Source organism: Panthera leo, chromosome D4 (assembly GCF_018350215.1).
Source record: "Panthera leo isolate Ple1 chromosome D4, P.leo_Ple1_pat1.1, whole genome shotgun sequence".
Lineage (NCBI taxonomy): Eukaryota > Metazoa > Chordata > Mammalia > Carnivora > Felidae > Panthera > Panthera leo.
In genome coordinates this window covers 89,218,859-89,245,499 of record NC_056691.1, presented here as the reverse complement: position 1 = coordinate 89,245,499, position 26,641 = coordinate 89,218,859, and the positions used below count along the sequence as shown (strand labels likewise).

Below are 26,641 nucleotides of genomic sequence, written 5' to 3'. Positions count from 1 at the left end.
CCTCCCACTCAGGGTAGAGGCCACAGTGAGCCAGCTGCTTGTCGGGCTGGGGGCCTCTGTCCCTGCAAGTCAGGAGCTGTAAGGGGCAGGAGGCGACCGATCCCGAAGGCCTGGAGAGCTGGTGGAAGGTGTAGGCTCCTGTCCCTCTTCTGACACCGCTGTGGTCCAAGCAGAGCAGAGATTGTGGGACCCCTTTACGGTTGCCCATTGACCGTCTGCTGGGCGTTGACTGTTGGGTTTCTTTTGTGTAGCCGGAGAGGAAGGGGGGTAGGGTACGGTGCCGGTAAGCAGGCGTGGGTTTGGGCATGGTGTTGAGCGTTTGGCCAAAGTTGCTAGGCCCCAGCATGGGGCATGTGGGAGAGAAAGGTGGGAAAGGTAACTTGGGGACCAGACTCTGCAGGGCCTTGAATGCCAGTCCGGGCACTTGAGAATTCCTCCTGTAGGTATCCCAGGAAGCCTCAACATTTTAAGAAGTGTTCTCCACGCATATTTACACTTTTCCCAAGTATTCCAAATATCACGAAGTAAGCGGCAGAGGAGAAAATTAATTTCTGTTCACTTTTAAAAAAGTAGTCTCAGTCTCAGTTCCGAGTGGAATTATACACTTAGGGGTGTGGGCTCTCTCCCCTTCGTGTCCCTTGGGCTACATTTAATTCCTGGCCCAGTCCTGACTTTGAAAAGAACAACAAATGAACAGCTTCTTCAGAAGGCCGGGTGCTGGTTAGCGGAGAGGGGCCTGCTGTGGCTGCCCTTGTCGAGAGAACTAGCAGGCCCGGTGGAGGTCCTCAGAACCCAGAAGCTGGCTCACGGGGATGCCTTGGAATCTGAAGTTCTGACCCCTCGTGGTTTGCAGGTTAGGTTAGACCCCAGGAAAGATGGAGTGGCGGGCTTTACTTTAGGGTTCATTTCTGTAGAGTGTCCCTTTTAGGCCTGCCGGGATTGAAACAAAGCAGCCTTGTTTTGGATACAGTATCAATATTCAGTGAGGATTAGTACTTTGTTGTTGTTGATACACCCCTGCCAGAAATAAGGCAACTGGCTGGATGTGGAAAAACACCAGACTGGGAGTCTGTGACTTGGGTTCTCTGGCTGTGGAAGCTTGAGGAAACGTCTTTCTCTCTGTGGATCTCATTTTCCTCATTTTGGAATGAGAGGGATGTGAATCTTAACCTTTGGAGCTCTTTGAGACTTCGATAACAGCCGTGGACTTTCCTTCTCCCAAAATGAACACTCACGGTTTGGCCAACACTTCAGGAACCCCCTGAAGCCCACGAGACCAAGCGCTGTACCTGTAAGGCCCTTCCCAGCTGACTTCCCCTTTACGTCCCCCCATTTATGTACCTCCACCTTCAACAGGGCCTTTGCACACGCTGCCCCTGCACAAAGTGCTGTTCACCCCTTTGTTTGGTCAATTCCTGCTCACCCTCTGAGTGTCACCCTTCCCTGACCTCTGAGATTAGATTAGGTTGCCCTGCTAGACGTACTTCCCTTACCCTGAACGTCTCAGCACATGTTATCTGACTCTCCCTAAGCTCCGTGTTGGTATTTATTAGGTGAACCCCTGAGGTGCCTCCGACCGCACATTCTGTGATTGACGTGTGACTGTGCGAGCGTGTCAGAAGAAAATAGCAATCTGTGCTCTGTGCTTCCTGTGACACTCTGCACAAGATGTGTTGGGGTTTTTTTTGTTTTTTATTTGTTTTTTGTTTGTTTTTTGCCTTGGCTGATTTCCTCTGGGGCTGGGCAGGGAAGTCACTTCAAAGCAGGGCCTAGAGGGCCCAGAAGACTGGCTCCCAGACTTTCTGCCTCAGTGCCCCGCTGAGCCTGACCTCCAGGCTGGTCCTTCCCCTTTGTTTATGTTCTGGGCTGAGCTGCAGCTCCCACTTGGAGCCTTCCCACAGTGCCTGGTGCTTCCTCATATTGTTGTATTTTTCTCCAGGGGGGAAGTGACCAACATCAGACTTTCCTCCGAGCAGACAAAGTCCACGCACAAAGCCTCGCGTCAGCTGCCGGGCACCTGCCTCCGTCTCCGGGCCTCTTGGGGGAGGTGAATGTGCGCATTACAGCCGTCACTTGCCTCTCCCCGTGATTTGCCTCTTAATTTCCCTCCAGGAGTGTTCATGCCCTGCAGGAAATCCAGCAGCGCCTTGTGTGGAGGGGAGGGTTCTCTGTAAGATGCTTCAGAACCTCGGCAGCCACGGCGTTACCTCCCTGCTTTAGGTCACTTTCCACATTCTAAGGTGTTACTCTGATAGTTCAGACATCATAGGTGAAATTTTATTTGCGCCAAAGAAATGAGTTGTCTACCAGAATGTTGCAGCACGTCTCCTCTGATGTGGGGGGAAAACAAAAAACAAAAAAACAAAAAAAAACCCTTGTGCAGGTAAATACGTTTTCTTTAATATATCTGAAGCTGGATGTTTATAGACTTTAATAAAATAATAAAAACAACTATCCTTTAAGAGTGTCTGCTATGTGCCAGGCACTTTTTCAACATCATATTTAACCTTTTCGCTGCCCTATGAAGTAGGTGGCATAATTGTACACATTTTACATAAGTGAAAAACTCAGGACCAGAGAGGTTAGGTTCCTGTCCCCAAGTTGCCCAGCTGAAAGTGCTCACAGAGATTCAAACCCGGCCCGCTGTCCTCCTGGGCCAGCACCTTCCCACTGCCCTCCTTCCTCCTCCAGTCGTGAGGAAATGGGTAGTGGGATTTCCTAGGCAAGGATACAGATGGAACTCCGCTCTCTCACCAGGTGGTGGCCCTGATCCACCCCCCCCCCCCCCCCCCCCCCCGATCTGTAGTGCAGGGGAGGAGCTGGGTGGGCCCTGCCCTTCTGTGAGTGATTTGGGCTGCCGTAGTAATGCCTCAATACTGAACATGTGGTCACATAGAGTCTGATCATATGGTACACGCGTCCACGGCATCCCTGAAGCATTTGTGTGAAACAAGGAGCCACATCGTATTGGCCGGGAGGTGAATGCTCTGTTTCTGGTAGCAATGCGTTGTCCATTCAGCTCATCTGTTAGAGTCCCGTATTGCCTCCCTAATGTGCGGACCAGAGGTGGGTCACTGGCCACATTCATAAGAAAATGCGTCCCAAGTTAGAAACAGTTGACTTACTGATGAGCCTTACAAATGAACTAGAAATTTGCTTGAGAGAACAACTTTGAAATGAGGACCCTGTGGTCCAGCTGCTTCTCAAGGAATCATGACCTCCCCTAATGATTCAAATGTCAACTTTCTGGGCATAGGGGAAGATAAAGAGAATGGCTGTCGTTAGGAATAACCCATGAAAGCTCAGCCTGGAAAATGTTTCTGATGGCGCACCCAAACTCGGTCCATTTCTGACTTTCAGCTTCTTGGTCACCTGATTGCCCACTCCTCCCCCAGGAAAAGGCAGCGTGGAAAGTGTTTGGAAATACAGTTCACTCTGAGGCCGCTACCGTGCCGATGAGTAATAGAGCGTCAAAGGAAGGCCGTGGAAGAGCTTCCTAATATAGACCGACCGGTTACGGGACCCGCCGGTAGGGCGATAACAAGCCTTTCCTTCTGGTTTCCTCCCTGGGAGTGAAGGGAGTTTGAAAGGCGGGAGGCAAAGACCTCTCAGAGCAGAAATCAGGTTTTTCCTGCAAGAGTGTGCCAGGGCTCGCTGCTGGGTGATTGGGATGTCTGAGAGATGAAGCCCCTTTCAGCCGGTGCCTTGGTCCTCAGTCGCTGCTCAGTGAAGACACCTGGGCTTGGGAGAACCCTCTGAGCCCCTGGCTTTAGAATGGGCAATGCTGCTGAAAAACAGAAGCCCCGGAAACGAAGCCGTCTGTGCCCCTGGAAACAAGGTAAGGAGTCCCTGGGCCTCGTCTCCGGGAGGAAGGAGGCAGCCTTCATTGGGATATTTTGGCTCAGAACCAGAGCTGAAACTGCTTGGGAAACACCTTCCACACTAAAAAGCACTCAGTTCAGCATAGTCCAGTCTAAAGAAAATTAACCGTCCTAAGGAATAAAACGATTCGTATGTCAATATGACGTCACAACTCGGCCGAGAACGTAGCTCACCTTGAGGTTTGTGTTCCATGCAGCAGGTGTGCTGATTGAAAATTTTAAGCTTTAAAAGATATGCCGGATAAAAATGTTGATATCCGGGAGTTTGAATCTTTTGGAACGGTTTGGTGAGAGAATGTTAACAGCTTTTGAATATATAACATTTTTCTCGCATAGGCTCCAAAGTACTTTCCATAAGAAACCTCATGCTTGCCCGTCCCAGACACCCCACGTCTGCTCACGCCTGCTCTGTGCCTTTCAAGGGCCCTGTGTCAGTGTCCACTTTAAGGAGGAGGAGGTCCGTGGGCCACAGGCACTGCCACAGAGCACTTGGGACTGGGGGCCCTTTGAACCGTGGCCCCGGGCACCTTGGTCCTCCAGCGCATCTGACTGCTGTTTTCACTGTGATCAACCCCTCAGACCAGCCGCTGGCCCCCAGGACTTCGGGTCGTGGCTCTTTTACAACCCCACTCTGCAAAAAATGGAGGTAACATTTGACCAGCAGCAAGACTGTGTGATTGCAGCTGTATCCGTGGGTATGTGTTTATGCAGAAAATACAACCCGGGAGAAAATACACAGAAAGGTTGACAGTAGTTGTCTTCCGTGGTCAGGTTATGGGTTATTTATTTTTCTTTTTAAAAGGGAAAACTGGGTAGGCTGCTAACGTAATGTCAAGTTCCAGCCTCTCTGGCTTTATACCACTCATTCTGTGTCCAGCATGTTACTGTGAAAGGAGTCCTCCCTCGTGGCCTTTGATCGGGTCTGGGTCTGAACAAAACGGTGATAAAAGACATTTGGGGGACAGCTCAGGAAACCTGAATATGAGCTGGGTGGTAGATGGCATCTGGGGACTGTTGCTAGCTTCATTATGTGTAATAGTGGTAAGGAGTCACGTAGGAGAAAGTCCTTTTTGGGATAGTCATACTAAAGTACTTAGGGGCAGAGTTTCGTGGCCTATAATTTTACTCCAAAATGGCGCAGGTGAATGAGTGCATGTGTACATACCTGGAAGCAAAGTAGGGCAAGTGTAACACGTGTTAGAATCCAAGTAATGGACAGGTGAGGTTTGCTGTACTCTTGTTAATGGATTTTTACTCATTGTGGGGGAACCGTTGAAAAGACGGTTGCTGGTTACACCGTAGCGCGGTACCCTTCCGTAGCACGAATCTTAGCGGTCGCGGGTATTCACTGAGGTGGGTCGGGATCCCCCGCTCTTGCTCAGGGCCACGTGTCAGGGCTGGTATCTCTGGCTGCCAACAAGAAAATCGTCATAAAAATCCGTTAACTCAGAGGCACAGCTTTTATAACGGGAATTTAACGTATTTGTTTTCAGATAGTCTCTGGTTTTCCTTAGAAAGATGTAGAAGAGTTAAGACTTCTTAAAATTTCCACTGGAAGCAGCTGGGTTCCCCGCCTGTGTTGCATTTTGCAGTTTGTGTGTTTGTGTCCGGTAGTTTCCATGAGAGGGGTGTGGGGGCGCGGTGCTGGCGGGCACTGCGGGGCCCGCGGCCGGCTGGGTGGACAGGAACAGCCGCTCCCTGCCCCGGTTTCTGTCTGCCCGGACCCTGCTGGCCAGGAGCACGTCTTTGCCAGTGTCGGGTGCATTTGTCTGTGCAGCTTAGACCAGGGAGAGCAGTGCCTCTCCCTGATCCAGAGTCCGGCCGCGCCCTGCCAAGGACCCACAGGAGCAAGGGTGGGGGGCAGTCCTTCACCGTTGCTCGTCTTTGTCTTTAAAGGTTGTTGATGTTTTGGAAACGGGATTTTCGAACCGGATCGAGTGAGTCCCAGGCACCACTGTGACCCCGATCTGCGTGCATTTTCCGCGGTCCACGCTCACCGTGGCTGTGAAGTCTCGGTGGATGACTGGGGACTCCAGGCTCCACGGCAGCGCAGGATGGTGTCCGTGTCTGCTTTGGGGGCAAGGGAACGGGGAACGCGTGTTTGTGTGCGTTTGGTACAGACAGCCTAGGCTGCCCCTGACTTCTCCAGCCCGTCTGTGGCCCAGCCGTGGCAGGGGCTCCCGGGAATACAGACTTCAACCGGAGCCAGACATTTGTGATTAGGAAGGTCGAGCTCAGAGTACATTCTGAAAGCAAATTTAAAGGGAATCACTATCTGCCCTTTAGATCATTTACATTTCTGTTTCCAGGTTGTACGCCTGGAAAGTTGAAAAATCAAGTGACAGGATATTAGTGCAAGAAACACAAATCTTACCCCCTCTGCCAGCTTTCCCCCTAAAGAGCATTTTACACCTGGCAGAGAGACGTCTCTCTAAGGATTTTAAACAGTGTGCAGCGCACAGCCTTTGAGGGGACCAGCATTATACCCTGTCTTATTCTTGTTTTTCTAATGGCTCTCAGAACCCCAAACATAAGGATAAAACAGTACTGCTTGCTTTTTTTGCAGTGCTGGGTGCTTGCAGTGGTTGATAATTGTGAGTTATTTGCAGTCCCATAGTGAGTTCTAGCAGGCCCCCATACACACACACACACACACACACACACACACACACACACAGACGCGCGCGCACGCGATGGGAGGTAGGATAAGGCAGTGGCTTCCGGTGTGATCCTAAGAGTTCCAGCCAGCGAGAGCTGCACCCCACGCTTGCCATCTGACCTTGAAAAAGGGGATTTTGTAATCCCACGTGGCCTCATTCCCTCACTGCCCTTCCCTCCCACGGTTTCTCCAAATGACGGTGCCTTCCCGTGTTATTTCCTTACAGCCCTCACCGCAGGTATTTTTTTTATTGATCTGTTTATACACTATCTGATTGTAAACCCCCTGAAGGCTCTCTGTTGGGACCCTTGTTCTGTCTCCCACACTGGTGGAGGGGTGTCACTTGATGCCTTCCATGAGTGCATTTGATGACAAAACTCCCACTGCCTGGCTGCTGCGTTACCATGGGTATAAAGGAGGTATGAAAGGCAGAGCCTGGGCCCTGGTACAGAGTAGGTGCTCAGTAAATGGTAGCCACCGATGCTGGCCTGTGTGCTGGTTACGGGGACCTGGAGGTGTTCATTCTTTGCCTTCCTGCTAAAGTGGAGACATCGGGGGTGAAAATAGGTACATCTTCCTCTATCCCACGGCGATTCTGAATTTACAGAGTAAATCTATTGAGGATTGTTCACAGTGCAAAAGATTGCTTCACCAAAAGCACTCAAATCATAGTGAATATTTAGTTGCTGATTCGTTGACCAAAACAGCTGGTGAAACCTTCCATTTAGAGCTAAATTGAACTTTTAAAATGCGCCTCTAATCCTGCCCTGTCAGAAGACTCGTTCGTTCATTCGTTCATTCTTCCTTTTTAAGAATTAATTTGAAGAGTTGCTTGCAATGGTCGTCTTGGCTTTGGGGAGTATAACGCAGGCACGAGTTTCCTTGGGAATTAAACATTGCAGCAGTCATTGCAAATGGAATGGTTATCTCCTTCAGAAATCCCAGCAGCTCAGGGCCATACCAGCCTGGTAAATGGAAAATGTTTGATGATTTGCATGTTTGTATTCAGCTGGGTGTGAGTGAACGAAATTAACACCCTCAGTGGAAGCCCTGACTACAAAAAGTGTCTTTCCCTCGGGGTGGGGGGGGCATGGGACGGGACCAGGAGCGGGGTGCTTGCGGTGCTGGGAAGGAGATTGGCTGGCTGAGGTGGGGGTGGAGGTAGGGAGTCTGGGACTTGACGCTGATTCCACGTGCTCCCTGGTCCCTGGGCTGTAGGGGCAACTGGTTGGATTCCAGTCCGCAACGGTGTTTAGACTTGCCACTCCAAGCTAGGTAGTGAAGAAGCGTCTCAGGCCCCGGACACCTTTGTGCCAGGCAGTTATACTGATGGATTTTCTGGCCAGAGCAGAAGCCGGCCCACCTCCCACCATCCATTTTCTGGCCTTTCTTCCATTGCTTTGGGACCACAGTGGTGCCTGTGTCGGCCTCTTGGGCAAGCACTGGGTGCTACGTTCAGGCCACCAGGCTCGGTGCCTTCTAGCTGAGGGAGGCCAGCCACGTGACCTCACACTTCCAAGCCCGATCCTGGTCTCTACGTGAGATTAATAATAACACCTACTCGAGGGACCGTTGAGAGAACTAGATGAGGTAATTCACGTAAGGGGGTTACAGCCCTTAGCAGGCAGTGAGCACATAATGAATGATAGTCCTTCTTATCATACATCCACGGATATGGATCATGGGCCTGGCTCTGTGCAGCCCCAGCTAGCAGTGTGTTTGCCAATTCTGCCTGTTTCCTTCTCTCAGTGTGAGAGATCACATGTCAGGTGATCGCAGAGGTGCTTGTGAGGTCTGTGAGTCAGCGACCGCCCGCACTGGCCCTTGCCGTCCCTGTCTGCAAGCTCTCTGGGTGTTCAGTGTCCAGAGAAGGCTTCCATTGTGCTCAGCACTGGGGGCACAGGGGGCTTTTGTGGCGTTGCGTTTCTCTGAAAATGGTTATTGCGGGACCCAACACAAGTGAACTAGAATATGAAAGTAATCAGCACAGTCCATCTTCCTGTTCTGAGTACTGTCATGTTGTGGTGTTTTTCCATAACTGCATCGTGGCTAGGAGTGTGGACTACGGAGCCTAGATGCCGGGGCCGAACCCTCGCTCCTCATCATGCTGCTTGGCTTATTGTGATCTTAGTGAACTTCGAGACCTCAGTTTTCTCATCTGTAAATCATACCTGTAAAGTGCTTACAACAGCTCCTGGCACATAGTGTTTATCGTTGGTGGTATTTTTAGGTTGCAGACAGAGGAATTACATTTTACTTTAATGGAAAAGGTGTTACGTTATTAAAGAAAAGACTGGGAAAAATGGACCAAATGCAAAGAAGAAAGTGCATGTCGAGCGTCTAAAGGGCCTGAAAGAGAGCAGAAGTATTAGCTCCGACTGGTAATCTTTTCCAGAGCGGCCGCCCGTGCATGCATAGTTTTCATAGAGTTGTAACCATGTGCAAATCATTTTTTTATTTCATGCCTCTGTGTGGTCTTCGTAACTACTGTAATGGCTGTACCATTCCATTATGTTAATATTCCGTAACGTATTAAATCATTTACCTGCTGCTGAATATTGCGGTTATTTCCCCTTTTTGCTGTTATAAGCAAGGCAACAATAAGTAGCTTCATTCATATGTATTTGTGATTCTTTTGGATGATTTCCTTAAGGTGAGGTCCCAGTGTAAACTTCCCAAGCCAAGCTTGTAGGAGATTAGCTTTAAGGCTCTAAGGGACATATCTGTCAACATTGTCACGAGCGATGCACCAGTTTATCCATTAGCCACAAGCCCATCAGCACTGAGTATTATCATTTTGGAATTGTTTCTTTTCTAAAACTTAGATTGTATTTACTCATGCAGAGTGATGAGTTACCTAATGGCATGGGGTTCAGAGAAGGGCATGGGAGTTCAAAACCCATTATCAGTTTAAGAATCTGTTTTTAAGATTCTGTGTTCTCATTGTCCTTTGCATGGAACTTGACTCAATCTCATTCAGGTGCTAAGTTTCATGGAAAAGAGGCGTGAGATTTTGTGTTAAGGATAGCCGTTTACCATCACAGCTTTTTGTCTTTTGCCTCCCAGGGAGGAGTGAGTATTAAATAATTCGGTTTCCTCATGTGAAAGGGAAAGAGTGAGCCCACAAGTGTTGTTAACACGGTTAGTGTAATGATTACCATTAGACCGCGTGACAAATGACCCAGCCCCTCCTCCTCTCCGCTTCTGTAGGGCTCTCTCCGAACCTCCGAGAACCGTTTTCCCCAACTGCTTGCCTGTGGTGGGCTGCCAGCTGAGTTGTTACTCGGACGGGTATGTTGCTGTCAAACTGTGCTGCCACGGAGGTTTGAGTCAACAGGTGCAGGCCTCGGGTGTTAGGGTAAATATAGTGGACGAAAGTGATGCCTGTTCATTGGCGAGGCTCTAAGCCAAGGCTGGACGTGACCATAAATAGGCTTCAGGATGGGAGAAAAGAAATTTACGAAGCAGAGGTTATTTACCATGCTAATGGAGTCACAGATGTCTTCAGCTAGAAGAGAATGATAAAAAAAAAAATTCCTAAATGATCCCCTAATTTAACTAATGAAGAAATTGAGGCTTAGAGAAGTAAAGTGACTTGTCTGAAGTCCTGCAGCTAGTTTGTGGCTTAGGGTCTCCTGTGCTAGGGTAGTAATATACCAGTGGTGTAGTAATGTACATAATAAAGATATAAAACAATACAGCGTATTGTGTATATCATGATTACATATTTTGTATTTATGTTATATATTTACAAGCTGTAGCATATGTTGTGTCCAGTACGTTGTTGTGTCCAGTATGTTGTGTATGTGATACGTTACATATCGCATCTATCGTGTATATACAGTGTACAATATAACGCAGTAACATATGTAACGATATAATAGTAACAAGTTGGGATATAACGGCTTCCCTTATGCCAGGTGTGGTACTAGAAGATCTGCATACATAGTGGGCTCTTCCATAAGTAAGTTTTTTGCGAAGTGAAAGATCAGAGGTAGGAAATGGAAACGTAAGTGTGAAGGAATTTTTCTCGTGAGAAGTGTGGGGTGTTGTTTGGGGTGGGGTAAGAAAAGGGAAGGAAACTTCACTTTGTCGTCAGATATTTCCAAATTTAGAACAATATCTATCCCTAGCCGTTGGCTTTACGGTGTGCTTTACCCTGGGAACAGGCACACAATACGCTTCCGTGTTTGACCACGTCTTTCCCAGCTGTGGGGAGGGTGTCACCATGGCTTTAGATAATAACAATGGCCAGTGGCCACTTTAAATCTAATTACACTTTGGCAATTGCTTATAGGGCACTTGATTTCAGAAGTCACTTCATGCTGAAATACCAGATGGCTGTTTCTGGAGACTCTGTGGACCACAGCCGAGCAGGCTCATCTAGGTCACGGATGGGTCAGTTTCTTAAAGGGCCAGATAGCGACTCTTGTAGACCTTGCAGGGCCAAGAGGCACGTAGGTGCTTACATAACCAGCTAAAATGAAACTGTTTCAAAGTGTGAAAACCAAATTCTTTGCTTGCAGGCTATAAATAAGCAACCTGCACCAACAACCAGGAGGCTGGCGGGATTGGGGCTACAGGCAGAAGTTTGCCAACCCCTGGTCTGTGGGGTCTTTTTCGGTTTGAGTGCTCTCTTCTGTCGTCATTATGCCTCTGGTGCTCTGAAACAGGTCGTTCGCCAGTTACAAAAAAAAAAAAAAAATGCAAATTTTCAGGCCAGAAGAAGACTGAAATATCATCTTCTAGCTGCTTCACCTTTATAATCGGAATTACTTAGCTGAGCCTTCTGGTTTCTAGTCCACCACACACACATTCAGGGCTTTATTGATAAAAATAGTCCTTCCCATCACTACGGGAATGAGAAGATAGATGATGGAGGTTTGAAGAACCTGGCACTGTTGAATACAGAAGCCTTAAATAGCCTTCCTTGACTGTTAAATGGGACAGTGTACTAAAAAAGCCTCCATTTTCTGCAGTCATTCATTCATTGATTGATGGATGTTTATTCACTCAACAAATATTTACTGAGTGGGACCTGTGTCGGGCACTGTTTTGGACACAGGGGGATGCCCAATGAAAAACTAGGACCTCACTGCCCTCTGTATTTTATAGTGTATATATAAATAAGTGAAATCCATTGTATAGAGAAGGCAGGGAGGGGGATAGGAAGTCCAAGGCTGGGGGTGGTCGTCAGCGAGGAGGACGGTGAGCGAGGGGCACTCGGCAGCGAGGTGTGGAAGTTGCCGCTGAGCGGGAGCACTCCAGCGGGAGTCACTGGTGCAGAGGGCCTGAGAGGGAGGGAGCGCAGGCCTGACGAGGAAGACCATGGGGCAGGGGTGGCTGGAGTAGACCGTGGACTCTAGAGAGTGATGAGACGTGCGGCCAGGGAGTAGCGCATTATGTAGGGCCGTGGAGGTGATTCTACGGAGCCTGAAGGGAGAGCCCATGGGATTCGCTGACCGTCTGAGCATCTGTCCCTTGTAAACGGAGGAGGGCCAGCGGAGCAGATCGGGGGTAGGGGTGGAGACTGGGAGCTGTGTTTCGTGCAGTTGGAGAGGAGTTTGAGTTGAGTTCGAGATGGCTTTTCGAGATCTCGAGGGAGATGGCCCTTCAGCAGTCGGCTGTAAGATCTGGAGTTCAGGAAAGCCGAGGCCTCGAGTCTTTGACATAAAGACGGTGTTTGAAGCTGTGAGACTAGATGAGATTACCACGGAAGTGAGTGAGAGAAGGGGGGGTGCTGGACTGGGGAGCCTGCAGCGCTCCAGCACTCGGAGGGCGAGGAGAAGAGAGAGACCCGCTAGTAAGGTAGGAGGAAGTGTGATAGGAAGGAGGGAGCACGGGGCGTGGGTCATGCTGCTTGGAGCGAAATCAGCCAGGTCACACGGGGACTGGGACTTGCCTGCGCTGGTCCCTGGGAACCTTGACACGAGGTTCCGGTGCCTTGTCGGGTGAGAAGGGGGCTTAGGAGAGAACGGGCAGAGAGGACTGAGACACTGAGCGTGGTCGATTCTCTGAGGGGTTTTGCTGCAAGGGGGAGCCAAGGCACGGCGGTAGTTGACGAATGCGGTGGGGCCAAGGGAAAGCTTTGTTTAAAAAAGGGAAGAAGAATGGCACGATTGGATGCTGGTGGGAAAGACCGGTGGGCAAGGAAGGTCTGACTGACGGGGAGAGTCGCTGCACAGGGGAGAAGCCTGCTGCTTACCGAGCTCTGTTCTCGCACGTGGTCGGCCCCGACACGCCGCCCCGGCACTTGGTGACTCTGGAAACGACAGCTGGCTATCTGTCTAGTTTGTGGTCCTGCAGGTGGCACTGTGCGCTGGGGTCCCTCGTGTGTCTGGCCAGCTGCCGGGAGGGCTCGTGTCTGGGCCTCTGGCAGGCTGGCGGGCGGGGCGGCTCACCTGGCATCTGGCAGGTTTCCTAGGAGCGAGGCGTGCAGGGGCTGAGGCCCAGGTTGGAACCGGCACGGCGTCACCACCAGCTCTTGTCACTGGTGGAGGCAAGTCCGAAGGCCAGTCGGGATTCACAGAGAAGGGAGAGGGGCCCCACCTCTCGACGGGAGGTGCCTAAAGCCACCTTGCCGGGAGGTGTGGACAGCAGGTGGGGCACACTCGGGCCCCTGTGAGCCAAGCATGACTTCTGTGTGGTGGGTGGGATCATCTTCATTTCACAGATGGGGAGACGGCTCCGGTGAGGGTCCCGTGACTTGTTCAAGACCACACCGCCGCCAAGTGGCAGGGTTGGGGCCCAGACCGATGTCTGTGGTCGCTGTGATGGCAGAGCCCCTTCTCTGTCCAGCCTTGCTGATAGCGTTGCTGTCCGAGAGCTGACTGCAGGCTCAAGTCCTCTTTTTCGTGTTAGGCAAGGGAATGATATTTCTGTCAATGATCATTATCTCCTATAAGAACGGACCGAGGGCGGTGATTGTCTTACGCGGTATACGTGTTTACCGTGTGGAGATTAGACAGCTGTACTTATTAGACTCCCGTTGAGGACACGGCGGTGTGTGTAATTAGGTCTTCTGTTGACAGAAACTCACGTCTCCACTCCCAGCTGGACCCTCAGTGCCTCTGACAGTCTTTCCTCTTCTCCCGGGTCAGCTGACTCTCCTGTTCTTGTAGCAGCCTGTCCACACGGTCATCACCGTCTGCGAGGCTTCCTTCAAACCCCCTTTGCCTCCAGGCCTCCTGACACGATGTCTGCCTTTATCCCTGCCTCTTTCTGTCCTTGACACTGGGACTCCTGCCTCTAGTCCAGGGTTAACCCCTTCTGCTCAGGTCCCCTCCTCCCTCCAGAACATGTCATAATCAGCATCTGTCTCCTCAACCAGCTGGATTTCAGGCTCTCCAAGAGCAGACTCCAAACAGTGGAAAAAACAGCATCAGCGCCAGGAAACTTTGGCCCTGCTGCTGGCTTTATCGCCTTGGGCAAATCATTTTCCCTCAGGTTCATGAATCCGAGGTGAGCAGACCACTCAGGGAGAACAGTGTCTGCTCCTGTCCCCGTCGGAAACCGTTGGCCTAGAGTGCAGTTCTGTGCGCAGCGGGCTCCCCGTGTGTGTCTGACGGCCGTGCAGCAAGCCAGAGTCCCCCCGGTCCAGTGTCAGAGCAGCTGCCCCCCACTCAGTGCACTGGGAAGGCAGCTGGAGAGATGGCCGGTCTGGGTGCTGGTTGCGCCGTCTCAGAAGAGATGATACTTGCTTTGAAAGCAAACCACAGTGAAGGTAATTTTTAAAAGCTCTCTTTGGGTCGAGAGAGCAGATAATGAGTAATTAGATGAAATGGAGCATTTCAAGCCTCTCTAACCTTGCCTATGGGGAGCCTGGGAGCTTTGCCCTTCTTTGAAGTCCCTGGTGAGGATCCGATCGAGCTGGGTAGGAAGCAGGGCGTCTGTCTGTCTGTCTGCTGTGCTCTCCGCAAACTCACGACGACGCACAGGCATGGGACTCAAGACGCACAGTCGCACAGTCGGTCTTTGCTCTTAGACACCTTGCAGTAAGAGTAAATAGTCCTGCAACTTATTTATCATGTAACCTTGGGGAAGCTACTTAATTTCTGTCAGCTTCTATTTGCTTGTCTGTAAAAGGAAGGCAACTAGTAACACGTAGCTGACAGAGCATGAGGAGGAGTGAATGAGGGAGTGTTTGGCCTAGAGCTGGCCCTCAGCACACCTCCGCTGTGGCTGCAATTACTATATAAAAGTCACGTCTTGCTTATGTTGTAAGTCATTTGTTGAAGATTTCTCACACTTTCACGATTCCTCTCTACTTCGAAGATGCATCCTTGTATTTTTTAGTCATTCGTTCCCTGAGTTTGTATTTATCAAGCTCCTACTTATGGGCCAGGTACGGTTGATTATTTTCTTCCTGCTCAGGTACATTTCTTAGTGGTTGACATTATAATACCCAGAGCTGCGGTTTGCTGAGCACCTACGTCAGTAGAATCGTTTACCTGCAGGTTAGTTTCGGAAATCAGGGCGTAAAGGGAACATGGCATATAGTCAGGATTACTCCTGAACCCCCTTAAATCTGTAATAACATCAGGGGCCATCAAACTCTTTCTATAAAGAGCCGTGTACTAAACACTGGCTTTGCAGGCCACATGTACTTCATTTTCTTTTGTACAACCCTCAGCTCTGAGCCTTTCAGAAGCAGGCCGAGGTCTACACGAACAGCCCCTGGTGTTCTGTTGGCCATCTTGGAGGCTGGCTGTTCTCGCAGCCTCCAAGATGGCCCCGTGTTCCCTGCCCCTTGGTATCCACAAGCCCAGACGTAGTACCCTCCCGCGTTGTCCCGGGCTGGTCATGTGACTGCTGCAGGGGTGCCTGGAGGTGGGTTCTGACTGTGGCGGGGGGGGGGGGGGGGGGGGGGGGGGGGGGAAGGGGGGGCGGAGCGTTCTGCCTCCTTGCCACCGGGGATCCTTTGCTCTGGGGAAGGAGGAGAGGCCCCGAGGCCCCCTGCTAACAGCACGGGGGTGGGGGGCCGGTGAGCTCGGACACCGCTCCTCCAGCCCTGGCCAAGACCTGAGCTGCAGCTTTGTCAGAGACCCTGAGCCGGGACCCCTGGCTCATTTAAATCATCCTGTCTGTGGGTGATTATGAAATCCTCGGCAGTGAAAAGGGAACAGGGAGGAAGCCTAAGGAATGCCTGCTTGCCTGCCGAGTCCAGTCAATTCCTCCTTAGTACGTAGCATCCGTACCAGTTAACTGTGTCACCAAGTCTGTTCCCGGGTAGGATGGTTACCTGCGAGTAACCCAGCTCTCCTGGGTGGGCGAGACATGGACGTACTCCTCTTCGTCGCCACAGCTCCCGCCAAGGTCCGTACTGAGGGCTCAACGTCTGCTCTGATCTGACCGGCTCCCAAGCCCTTCTAGGCTGTCACTGGTACGTGCCACGGCACTCCGCTCGGCACAGCAGTGCCCTTGCCCCCCGTGGAGAACTTGTGCCTCCCCCACTCGGTTGCTGTAGATGGCCTTGCTCTTTTTCAGGTTTGCCCACAGGACCTTCTGTACTTAATGGCTCTTCCCTGGGCAGCTGGCATTGACCTGTGTCGTGTGGCCTGCCTTGGAAAGATGAGCTGGGCCTCTTGGTTCTGGCTCAGGAATTTGACCCAGGAGTTAGGCCGTCTGATCACTGGTGGGCATTTGAGCTAAAGAGTCTTACGGAATTGGAGGCAGGCGAGCGTGACGTACTCCCCAAGCATGAGCGGTGGTAGCTGAGAAGAAGCACAGTCACGCGTGTATTTAATGGATATTGATTTGAGCACCTGCTGTGTGCTGGGCATTGTTTTAGTCACTTGGGTTACAGACCTCCATCCTCGTGGAACATGGGTTTCCAGTGGGGGTAAGTGGACAGTGGCTAATAAACACTGTCCACCAGTGGGCTGCAAAGACTGTGAGGTGATCAGTGCCCTGGGAAGCGGAATGAGGGGCGTCAGGGGTCCCAGGCCTGGGGGGTTAGACTGCAGAGTTTACTAGGGCAGACAGGGTGGCCTCACGGGGAAAGGGAGATGTGTCTCCGGAGGAGGACAGGGCGTTGGCCAAGCAGACGTCTGAGGGACTAGCCTTGCAGGCAGGGAGACCAGGTAGGCGTGTTCCGGGAACAGTGAGGACACTGGCACGACTGGAATGGAGACAGCGACGTCTTACTAGGCTCCGAGGACCATTGCCAGGGCTTTGACTTCTGTCCTGAGAGAAGTGTGGAGCCGCTGCAGGGTCGAGAGCAGAGCAGTGAGATCGTCTGAGTTAGGTGTTCACACGATCACTGTGTCGTGTATATGTAGGGGGAATGAAGGGGAGCTAGAGCAGAGGCAGGGGTCCCTGCGAGCGGCTGGCGCAGTAACCCAGGGTGGTGCCACGCAGGTGCCGGCAAGTGCTTGGGTCTGGGCATACTTGGAAGACTAGAGCCGAAGGACTTTCTGGCTGCTTGGCTGGGGGTTGTAGGGGAAAGAGAGGAGTCAAGGACGACCCCAAGGCTTCGGGCCTAGGCAGCTGACTATGAGGACGGAGTTCAAATGCCAGCCGTTCAGATGGCGGAGGCTGTGAAGGAAGATTGGAGCTCAGTCAGAAGTGCGTTTTAGACATCCCAGTGGAAATAGCTGTAAGTCTGGCAGGGAGGAAGATCTGGACTGGAGGGATAAATTTAGGAGTCTTGGCGTAGGGAATGTATTTAAAGCTGTAGGAGCAAGCGGGCTCCCTACGGGAGTGAGCCTCAGTGGAGAATGGCGGCAGGCGCAGAGGGACAGAAAGCAGCGGGAGATGGGGAGGGCAGGTCCTCAGGGCTGCCTTCTTTACCCTTGTCTGCCCTTCCCGACGGCGGGGTGTTGTTTAGCGTTTCTAGGGTTCCCAGGGTCTCCTTGCCTTCCGATTTACCATAAGCCTTTCTTTTCACTTGAACGTGTTCATTGGGTTTCTGTTCCTTGCTGAAGAACCGTGGCCAAAATGTCATCATTCCCATTTACAGGTGGGAGATGGGTTTAAGGGTTAACCTTACTCCAAGTGGCCTCACTGGAACTGGCATCCACCCCCCTCTGGCTCCAAAGCTTGTGCAAAGTGCATCCGTATCCCATTGCCCCTCAGCGGTCTCAGGGGCCTCAGTGCAGTGAAAGGAATTGGAGCATGGAGCGGGTAGTCAGTTTGTTCGTTAATTTCTTTTTTTTCATTTTCTGTCGGTAAATATCTCAGCGCCTGCTCCGTGTCAGATGCTTTCAGGCACAGATCTTTCTGAACCTGAGTTCCTCGCCTGAACCACGGAACACACAGTTATTTGAGTGATGATTTTCTCAGATAATCCAGGGATGGTCCAGAGCTGGTGTCATTCTAGACGCAGAGAGAATTTATTACATCCAGTAGATACCGTAAGGTCTTAGGCTTCATTCTTCCCTGTTATGCTGTTTAGCTGAGGAAGGTGGAAACCCAGATAGCCCCCAGGTAGGTTCATAATTGTGGACTGATAACTACTGATAGCCACTACGGAAGGATCAGAGTGAGATCTGAAGGGCTAAGTCAGAGTTATCTGTTATCTAGATGGAGTGAGGTGGACCTGTGTGTGTGTGTGTGTGTGTAGTTGGGGGGGAGCATTGTCTACATGAGGAAACAACGTGTAAAGGTCCTGAAACAAAGGGGTGGGGCGGAGAGAGGAGCCCTCAGTGGAAGAGGAGATGGAGCCTTCAGTTTAAGAGCATCGGCAAGCTGAAAAGTCATCAAGCGTTTTAGGTGGTGTGTGTGTGTGTGCGAAAGATTGAGAATGGAGGTCAGGTTGGTGCCGTGAGGGCCGCAGGAGGGGACCTGGCAGCTGACTGAGCCGTCCCAGCAGATGATGCGGTACGGACGGGGTGGCAGAAGTGGGGAGGTTCGCTGGCCTTTGGAGGCTGAAGGGGCAGGACTTGCTAACGGTGGGATCTGGAGGGTGACGGACAGGAAGTGGGGCAGGGACGGCGGTGAGACTCCCGGTGTGTGTCAATGGGCGCTCACCATTCACTGAGATGACAGGTGTGGGAGGAAACCCACTTATTTGGCGTAAATATAAACAGTGAATTATCGTCCTATTTTTGTTAACCATGGGAGCAAAACTATTAGTTATAGGTGTTTGCAGGTTGAAGTTCTTTTTTTTTTTTTTTTTTTTAACGTTTGTTTATTTTTGAGAGAGAAATGCACAGAGGGTAAGGAGGGGAGGGGCAGAGAGAGAGGGAGACAGAGAATCGGAAGCAGAGTCTAGGCTCTGAGCCATCGGCGCAGGGCCCGACGCGGGGCTTGAACTCACGAACCACGAGATCATGACCTGAGCCGAAGTCGGACGCTTACCTGACTGAGCCACCCAGGCGCCCCGGTTCTTGAAGTTCCTGTGGAATTTGGGAGGCTGTTAAAGGGACAGTGCTCCAAGCCCATCTTGAGAGACCCTCCCTTTGCCTGGCAAGACATCTTTTCTACGCAGCTCTGCTCAGGGAGATAACTGTGCACGTCCTGACCTTCACGAGGGGCAAGAGACCTGGCTGTGGCTCATTTTTATTTCTTTTCATGGGCAGTTGGGCTCCTAATGAGAACGTTTTCCATTAGGAGGTCCCAGGAAGCCTCTATTCACGAGTGACTCACATGATTTATTGGAACAACTGTGTCAACTGTGCTCACGTAAGTAGCCAACACTTGCCACAAGCAGCCATCAGGGTGTTGCTGTCCGGTGATGGGGACCCGTGATGGTGGCGTACCAAGGTTGACAAGTTGGTTTTCTATTAATATGAAAACTAACTTCTTTTAAGGCATGTCGGTGGAGACCCCTTAGATGGATGGCATGAAGGGAGGGAAGGCAGGATCCCCGCGTGGCATTAAGTATTTGCCAACTACGTTTGAACTTGGCATCCTCAGCTCCGTCCCAGGATCTGGGCGCACTCAGTTCTAACAAGGACCACCGGGAGCAGCTGGTTGTACAAATGGGCTGATATCCTTCCATGTATCTTCTCTGCTTCTTCCAATTAAGAAAAATCGGGGTCCCTGGGTGGCTCAGTCAGTTAAGCATCCGACTTCGGCTGAGGTCATGATCTCACGGTTCGTGGGTTCGAGCCCCACGTTGGGCTCTGTGCTGACAGCTTGGAGCCTGGAGCCTGCTTCGGATTCTGGGTCTCCCTGTCTGTCTGCCCCTCCCCCCTTCTCTCTGTCTCTCTGTCTCTCTCTATTAAAAAAAAATAAACCACCACAACAACAAAAAGCTGAGGTCCAGGGTGCCTTGGTGGCTTAGTTGGTTGGGCATCCAGTTCGGCTCAGGTCATGATCTAGCAGTTCGTGGGTTCAAGCCCCACGTTGAACTCTGCTGCTGGAGCAGAGCCTGCTTGGGATTCTCTCTCTCCCTCTCTCTCTGTCTCTCCCCTGCTTGTGCTCTCTCTCTCTCCATCTCCCTCAAGATAAATAAACTGGAGGGAGAGAGAGAGGGAAAGAAGGAAGGAAAAGGCTGAGGACCACCTTACACTTTTTTCTTGGGACATTTTTAAAAATGAAACCTAAGGGAAACATACTCAAGCGAGAATGAGCATTTGGGGAGGGGTGACGAGAATTCCCTGTGTAAGTTACTTGATTGGCCACTACAAAATTATTGATTATTTGAATCCCTCGCTTGGTTTTGTCTTCTCAAAGTTTCCAGTTTTGTCGTAAAGCCAGTGGCCAGCAGTTTGACTTAACATGTTAAACAAAGTCCAGATGAGTAAATGAGGATGTAACTGGCTTTCTTGAACATTCATGAATTGGGCATCGCCCCACCTAGCAAGCAGGAAGGAGCCTGGAGGGCCTGTATAAAATGGGAGGCTTTGATCGGCAGAAGTAGGGCGGGACAGGGCAGCTCCTATCAAAAGAAAAGAAAGGATTGTTTCTGGCTAGGTCACCTTCCTTTGGCTGGAGGGTGGGGAATCTATCACGCAGATCCCCTTTCCAGTGTGATCAGGAAATTCCAGATTGATCGACTAATGGTCACATTCCTGATATTAAATCCTGATTTGCCATGGTTTTGAACCTTTTGAACAGTTGAAGTGTTCAGCTTATCTTGTATCTTCCTTTTCACCAGAACCCCACTTGTAGTTTAACTAATTATATTCTGCCTGTGCAATTACATTTAAGTGCCAAGAATGAAGAGTACCTGGGGGCTGAGAAAAGCGTGTGATGGGACCTAATCTTTTACTTCATTCAGCAGATACTAATGGGGACTTTCTGTGTACCCAGCACAATGCTGGGCACTGGGGACGTAGCAATGAGCAAAATAGACCAAGCCGGGCCTCTCACCGCCTAGTGGGAAAGAGAGGTAGTAAACTTAACCTGCAGGACACCGAGGTGCTCGCGGGGTCTCTGACCTAGTTACCAACCCTAGTTACCAACTCTAGCTACCAGGTCAAGGAAGGTCTCCCGGAGAAAGGTGTTCCAGCAGAAGGAGCCGAGCATGTTCTAGATGGTCTGGATGGGACTTCACGTGGATTCCAGCACTAACGTTGACAGTTCTAAGTGTCGCTGCCCCGTTGTATCGTGCGTGGGGTTGCATTTTATCCAGACAGAAGGGCTGGGTTTGAAGAAGGCCTTGTACACAAGGCCACAATTGTGTATGGTCAGAATTACCCTTGAAAATAAATCCAGTGTTAGTTATCCTTTCAGCATTGAAAGGGAATGCTGTCTCTTTAGAGCAGGGGCCGGTACTCCCTCCTCCTCCCCCAGGGCCAAATCCACGTGGCTCCCTGTTTTTACAAATAAAGGTCCATCGGAGCACAGCCCGTTTATTGACCAATCATATGTGCTGCTTTCTCGCTAAAGTGACAGAGTTGAGTAGTTTAACAGAGACTGTATGCCCCACAGAGCTGAAGCTATTTACTCTCTTGCCCTCTAAAGAAAATGTTTGCTGACTCCTCCTTTGAGCGAATGTAGGACTTAGTTTTATATTTAAGCACCATGTTCTAAAAAGAAAATTGTTATCTTTAACGCCAGAATCCTATTAGTGAGGTGAGATGTTCACACCACAGAAGGCAGGAAAGATCTGAGGACCCCGTCATGGCCCCTCTCTTGTCTCACTCTCACTTGGGTTCATATGCTTAATAACGGAAGAGAGAGTGATTTGCCTGAAATATTTACCCTTCTCCCTCTCCCTTCCTTCCTCCCCTTTCTGCCTCTCTGTTTTTTCAAGTGCACGTAATTGGGTCGATCTGAGGTTGATGGAATCCAGCATGCACTCTTGCGCTTCAGACGTGGCGGCTGGCAAAGAAAAGCGCGGGGAGACTTAATAGGCAGGTGGTGCGGTTCTACCCAGAAGCTAAGATGACGTCATAGTGATTTCAGTGGAGAAGCGTGGTGAGAACTGCCCTGCAGCTGTCCACACTGTTCCCGTCGTACCTGGTGATGCGGGCTCCGGGGTCCACTGTCTCTGGGCTCGACCAGTATCGTTCATCTGTTTGGAGGTTGTAGTTTCATTTGCATCGAATTATAAATTTGATTTGATTCGATGGTTGTAAAGAAACAGCAAGTCACGTGGCGGATAGAGTTCAGGACAGCCCTCAGCGTCACTGTCTCCTCGTGTTCACGCCTTTGTCTAATCCTTGAGTGTGGACGGGCCTGTGAATGGGCCCAAGGCGATGGGCTGTCCCTCCCCTGCTAATGTGCTAGCTCGCTCTGGAGACGTTGTCGCTTGCATTAGAGAAGTAAGAGGCTCCACGTGGCAGGGAGCTGAGGGCAGCCTTCAGCCTACAACCAGCAAGAAGCCAGAGCCCTTAGCCTTAAAGCTGCAAGGAAATTAATTCTGCCAGGTACTTGAGGGAACTTGGACACAGACCCTTCCCCGGTTAAGCCTCCAGTCGAGACCTCAGCCCCGCCAGCACTTTGACCGCAGCCTTGTGGAGAACCCATCTAAATGCCCATGATCAGACCCTGACCCGCAGAAAGCGTGACGTATGGGGCACACCTGCGTGTGTCTTAGTCGGTTGAGCATCTGACTCTTGATTTTGGCTCAGGTCATGATCCCAGGGTCGTGGGATCAGCCCCACATCGGGCTTCTCACGGAGCATGGAACCTGCTTAAGATTCTCTCTCTCCCCCACACCCCGCCCCTCTTCCCCACTCATGTACTGTCTTTCTAAAAAAAATACAAAGAGTGGCATAATAAATGTGCATGCTTTTTGTTACACCACAATAGAAAACTAATACAAAGGACAAAAAGTTTACCCCGGTTTTTATTGGTTCATATTAACATTATAAAAATGCAAGCTAATTCTGGGAATCTGTAATAGGTTCTCCCCCCGCCCCCCTCGAAAGTTGTCCTTAGGGCACCTGGGTGGCTCCATAGGTTAAGTGCCTGACTTTGGCTCAGGTCATGATCTCACAGTTCATAGCTTCTAGCCCCACATTGGGCTCTGTGCTGACAGTGTGGAGCCTGCTTGGGATTCTGTGTGTGTGTCTCTCTCTCTGCCCCTACCCCACTTGTGCTCAGTCTCTCTCTCTCTCTCTCAAAACAAAAATTAAAACATCTTAAAAAGTCCCCAAATTTTGGGTCACTTGACAAAATTGGAATATGAATGGTGGCTTAGATAAAAAGTATTGTCTCAATGTTAAATTTCCTGATGGTGATGACTGTGCTGTAGTGATATAAAAAAATGTCCATATTCACAGGAAGCACTCACTGAAAAACTCCAGGGGACACACCACGGTATGTGTGAAACTCACTCTCAAATGGCTCAGAAAACAGCGTATATGTATTGAAAGTATGTGTGCGTGTGTGCGTGTTTCAACCCCTGCTTTTTAAGAGTTCAGAGAACATCTGGAAGGTCTTTCCTCTTAGGGCAGGGCATTTTACCGTTTGCCTTTCCTCTCTGTATACCTCCTGAAGCAAGACGGACTGCTGAAAATGTCACTTGGTGTCTGTAACTTTGTGCCCCGGCAGGCGGGGCGGGCCGACGTAGGACCCCGTCTGATGTGGTTACTTGCGTAAGGAAGCTTCGTTCTCAGGCCTTTGCTCCTTTACGACTCACAACAGCCCTTCGTGGCGGGTGCTGTTGCGTGTGTCTCGCTGTTGCCGAGGAGGCCGTGGAGGTCCCGTCCCAGGTCTCGGAGCCAGTTGGTGGGGAGCCGGGCCCGACTGCAGGTGGGACCCGGAGGCCTGTGCCTGAAGGCTGCCACAGAACGTCACCCCAGGGGCGCTCTTCCCACTGCTCCCCTTCCAGAAACTGGCCCCCCCGGGAAAGCGGCCGAACTACGAACACGACGCTGGGCCCGCACCGGTCTGCCTTCCGTGGGGGGCATCAGGCCACGGCCCCGGGGAGCCTGTAGGCCTTCGGTCCCTGTCGCGTCCCGCCGGTGAGTCCACAGGTGGCCCCTGCGGTCGTTTCTGTGGTCCCGACGAGGTGTTGCCAGGAGGTGTCCCGCGGGCGGCCACGGAGGGGGGCCCGGTGGTGGTTCACCCGAGTGCGTGGAGGACTGGGCCTGTCCTCGTGCGCGTCCTCCCGGAAGTCGGCCCCAGCTGCCGCGGGGGTGGCGCCTGGGGACGTTTGCCATCCCTCCTGCATACGCTGGGCTGCCCGCGCGCCCCCTTCTGTGAGCGTCGAGGGCCCCTTTTGGCCTCTCCTGGAGTGTCAGTGGGGGGGCCCTTCTTCCAGCACTCGGGCCGTCGGACAGCGGCGCTCTCGTTCACCCGGTTCTGCCTGTGACGCGTCCGCGAGCTGAGGAGTTCCTGACTCTAGATTGGCCGTGAGCCTGCTGGTCCGTTTTGTCCAGCCCTTCTAGACCCTCTCTAGACTGCCCTTCTAGACCTTCTCCGGTTTTCCTCCTAAAAAGCTGGCGAGGTGGGACCACCGCACCTGGCCCCAGCGTGTGGCTGCCTCCAGGGGACCTGTTGGATCTCCCCACCAGGGCTCCTGGCTCTACTCCCCCAGACCCCCCACCTGGCCCCAGCGGGCCCCCCACATGGCCCCAGCGTGTGGCTGCCTCCAGGGGAGCTGTTGGATCCCTCGGGCTTTCTCCTGCGCCCTGAGGCAGGAGTGTTCTCCATCCCTGTGGGGTGCAGAGCCTCAGGCCGAAGTCATCCGCTCTGACCACACTGAGCTCTGACCACACTGAGCGTTAGCCTCAGATCTCAGTGTTGATGTGACCAACATCTCACTTTTGCCAAGAATAGGTGGGGAAAACCCCTGTTTCCATTAGCTCTTTAAGGGTTATTTCTTTTTTTTTTTTTTTTTTTTAAGGGTTATTTCTGTGTTAACCTGGAGCCCCGGAAAACAACAGACGGGACTGTATTAATAATTGGGATTCCCTAAGAAATGTATCCACAAATACAAAGTTCTTGGGCTATTGAATTTTTTAATGGAGAACAAATATTAAGTGGCTATTTGAAGAACATTTTAGATCATGTAAAGTTTTGTGGTTTTTTTGTTTTGTTTTGTTTTTTGAGAGAGGGCATGCAAGTGATCACACGTGAGCAGGAGGAACGGTGGTGGGGGGGAGGTGGGAAGCAGGGAGAGAGAGGGAGAAAGAGAATCTCAAGCATGTTCTGTTCAGCTCAGAGCCCAACTCGGGGCTCGATCTCACAACCCTCGAAATCCCGACATGAGCCGAAATCAAGAGTTGGACGCTTAACCAGCTGAGTCACTGAGGTGCCCCAGACATTGTGGATCGGTGTAAAACCAAGATTGAAGACGCAGTTCACAGTGTTACTTTACATCCCCCTAAAATTTCTTCTGGAATGTCACACCAGGAAAAGTTTTCCCTCTTCTGTTGAGTGCATATATTTTCTTTGGGTGCTCAAAATTAACCCATTTGTTTACCTTTTTACCTTCACTGCTAGGAAACTTAGAGCCACACTGCCAAGGCTCAGTCGGGTAACTCTTGTGTTCTAATCTTCTGAGTCTGTTCTCTTTGAAACTCTCTTATTTGTTTTGTGTTTAGTACTGCCTAAATAAATACCTTCAGCCAGGGGGAGAATTGCTTTGTAACTTAGCGCACAGTTTGTAACTTTGTAACAGTTCTGTGGTTTGCTTTGACCCTGCTTCTGGGTAGAAGCAGCAGCTGTGTTACGTTAATTATTAGGCGTATGTTTTAACTAATGTAGACAAGAGCTTGTTGACCTGAGCGCAGGGTGAGGACTCCGATGTCAGCTTCTACCCAGAGAAGTCAAACCCCATGATATAATTTTGATTGAGGAGAATTTTGTTCTGCCCGAGACTGAACTTGGGGGTCTGGTACAGACCAAAGACGTCTGCAGTGAGTGTTAATGACTGACTGTAGGAGCTGGGCCACTTGTCTGCCTTCTGGCCGTGTTTCCTTTGCCCTCCTTGGTCACTGGACGGAGGGGAGAGGAGGAAAACTCTTGGCAGATGCTTTTATTTTAGCAGGACCCCTAGGCGAGTTGGAGGAAGCTAATTTTAGTTCCATTTTTAAAGTTAAGGTAGTCTAGCTGCGTCTTTCCTCTTAGGGTAGAGTGTTTTAGCTTTTGTTTTTGCTTTTGCATTTCCTGTGTATACCTCCCGAAGCAAAATGGACTGCTAAAAATGTCACTTAGTGTTTTATTTTGTGCCTAGAATAACATTCAAGACTTGCGAGCCCCGTGAGTCACTGAAACAGTTTTAGGAGAAAAGAAGTGTTGTCTGTGTTATTCTGTATTTCCCTCTAGAGATTTTCCGGTTGATTTTGTGTACTTATTTTAATTGGACATACCTAATCTATTTCTTTCATCAGTAGCAATGTAATAACACTTTATTGGCTGGCACTTTGCATGCCTCCTTGTGCGCTGAATACCTTGTTTATAAAGGCACAGTACATCTTGTAGGAAGACCGTGGTTGAAGAGGAAAGTGACTGGAAGGTACAGTCGCGCTCCTTATCCAGCGGCCAACTAGCAGACAAGCTTTGTACGCATCCGTCGTCATTAGACCTTACACGTGTGCCCGTCACGGTGGACTTGGGTTCGTGCCAGTGTCTGGCACGCTGTAGACCCTTTCCGTTGTTGGGTAAATGAAGTCAGTAGCAATACAGGTGGGGAAAAGTCCAAGAAAGATGGTTTTATAAAGCAAACTAAGTAGGGAGATCAGCTAGGCCAGTGGGGCTCAGACCCCGTGTGTGTCAAAATAACCCAGAGGGCTCCCGAAAGTGGGTTGCTGGGCCC

The 26,641-nt window shown here is 50.8% G+C and overlaps 1 protein-coding gene across 10 annotated transcripts in view; it reads left to right on the top strand.

Moving 5' to 3' along the window:
- RAPGEF1 (Rap guanine nucleotide exchange factor 1) overlaps window positions 1-26,641 on the top strand; it is a 131,061-nt gene that overhangs the window by 18,036 nt on the left and 86,384 nt on the right. The window contains exon 1 of one of the 10 annotated variants that reach the window (XM_042913088.1): window positions 2,815-3,838. The exons of 6 other annotated variants lie outside the window; for them this stretch is intronic. In XM_042913088.1, the coding sequence (XP_042769022.1) occupies window positions 3,775-3,838 (64 nt within the window). In that variant the 5' untranslated portion in view covers window positions 2,815-3,774. Of the gene's footprint in view, window positions 1-2,814; window positions 3,839-14,014; window positions 14,264-26,641 lie in introns of those variants that run through there. 3 more of the 10 variants (XM_042913087.1, XM_042913092.1, XM_042913094.1) reach the window with 3 other exon arrangements.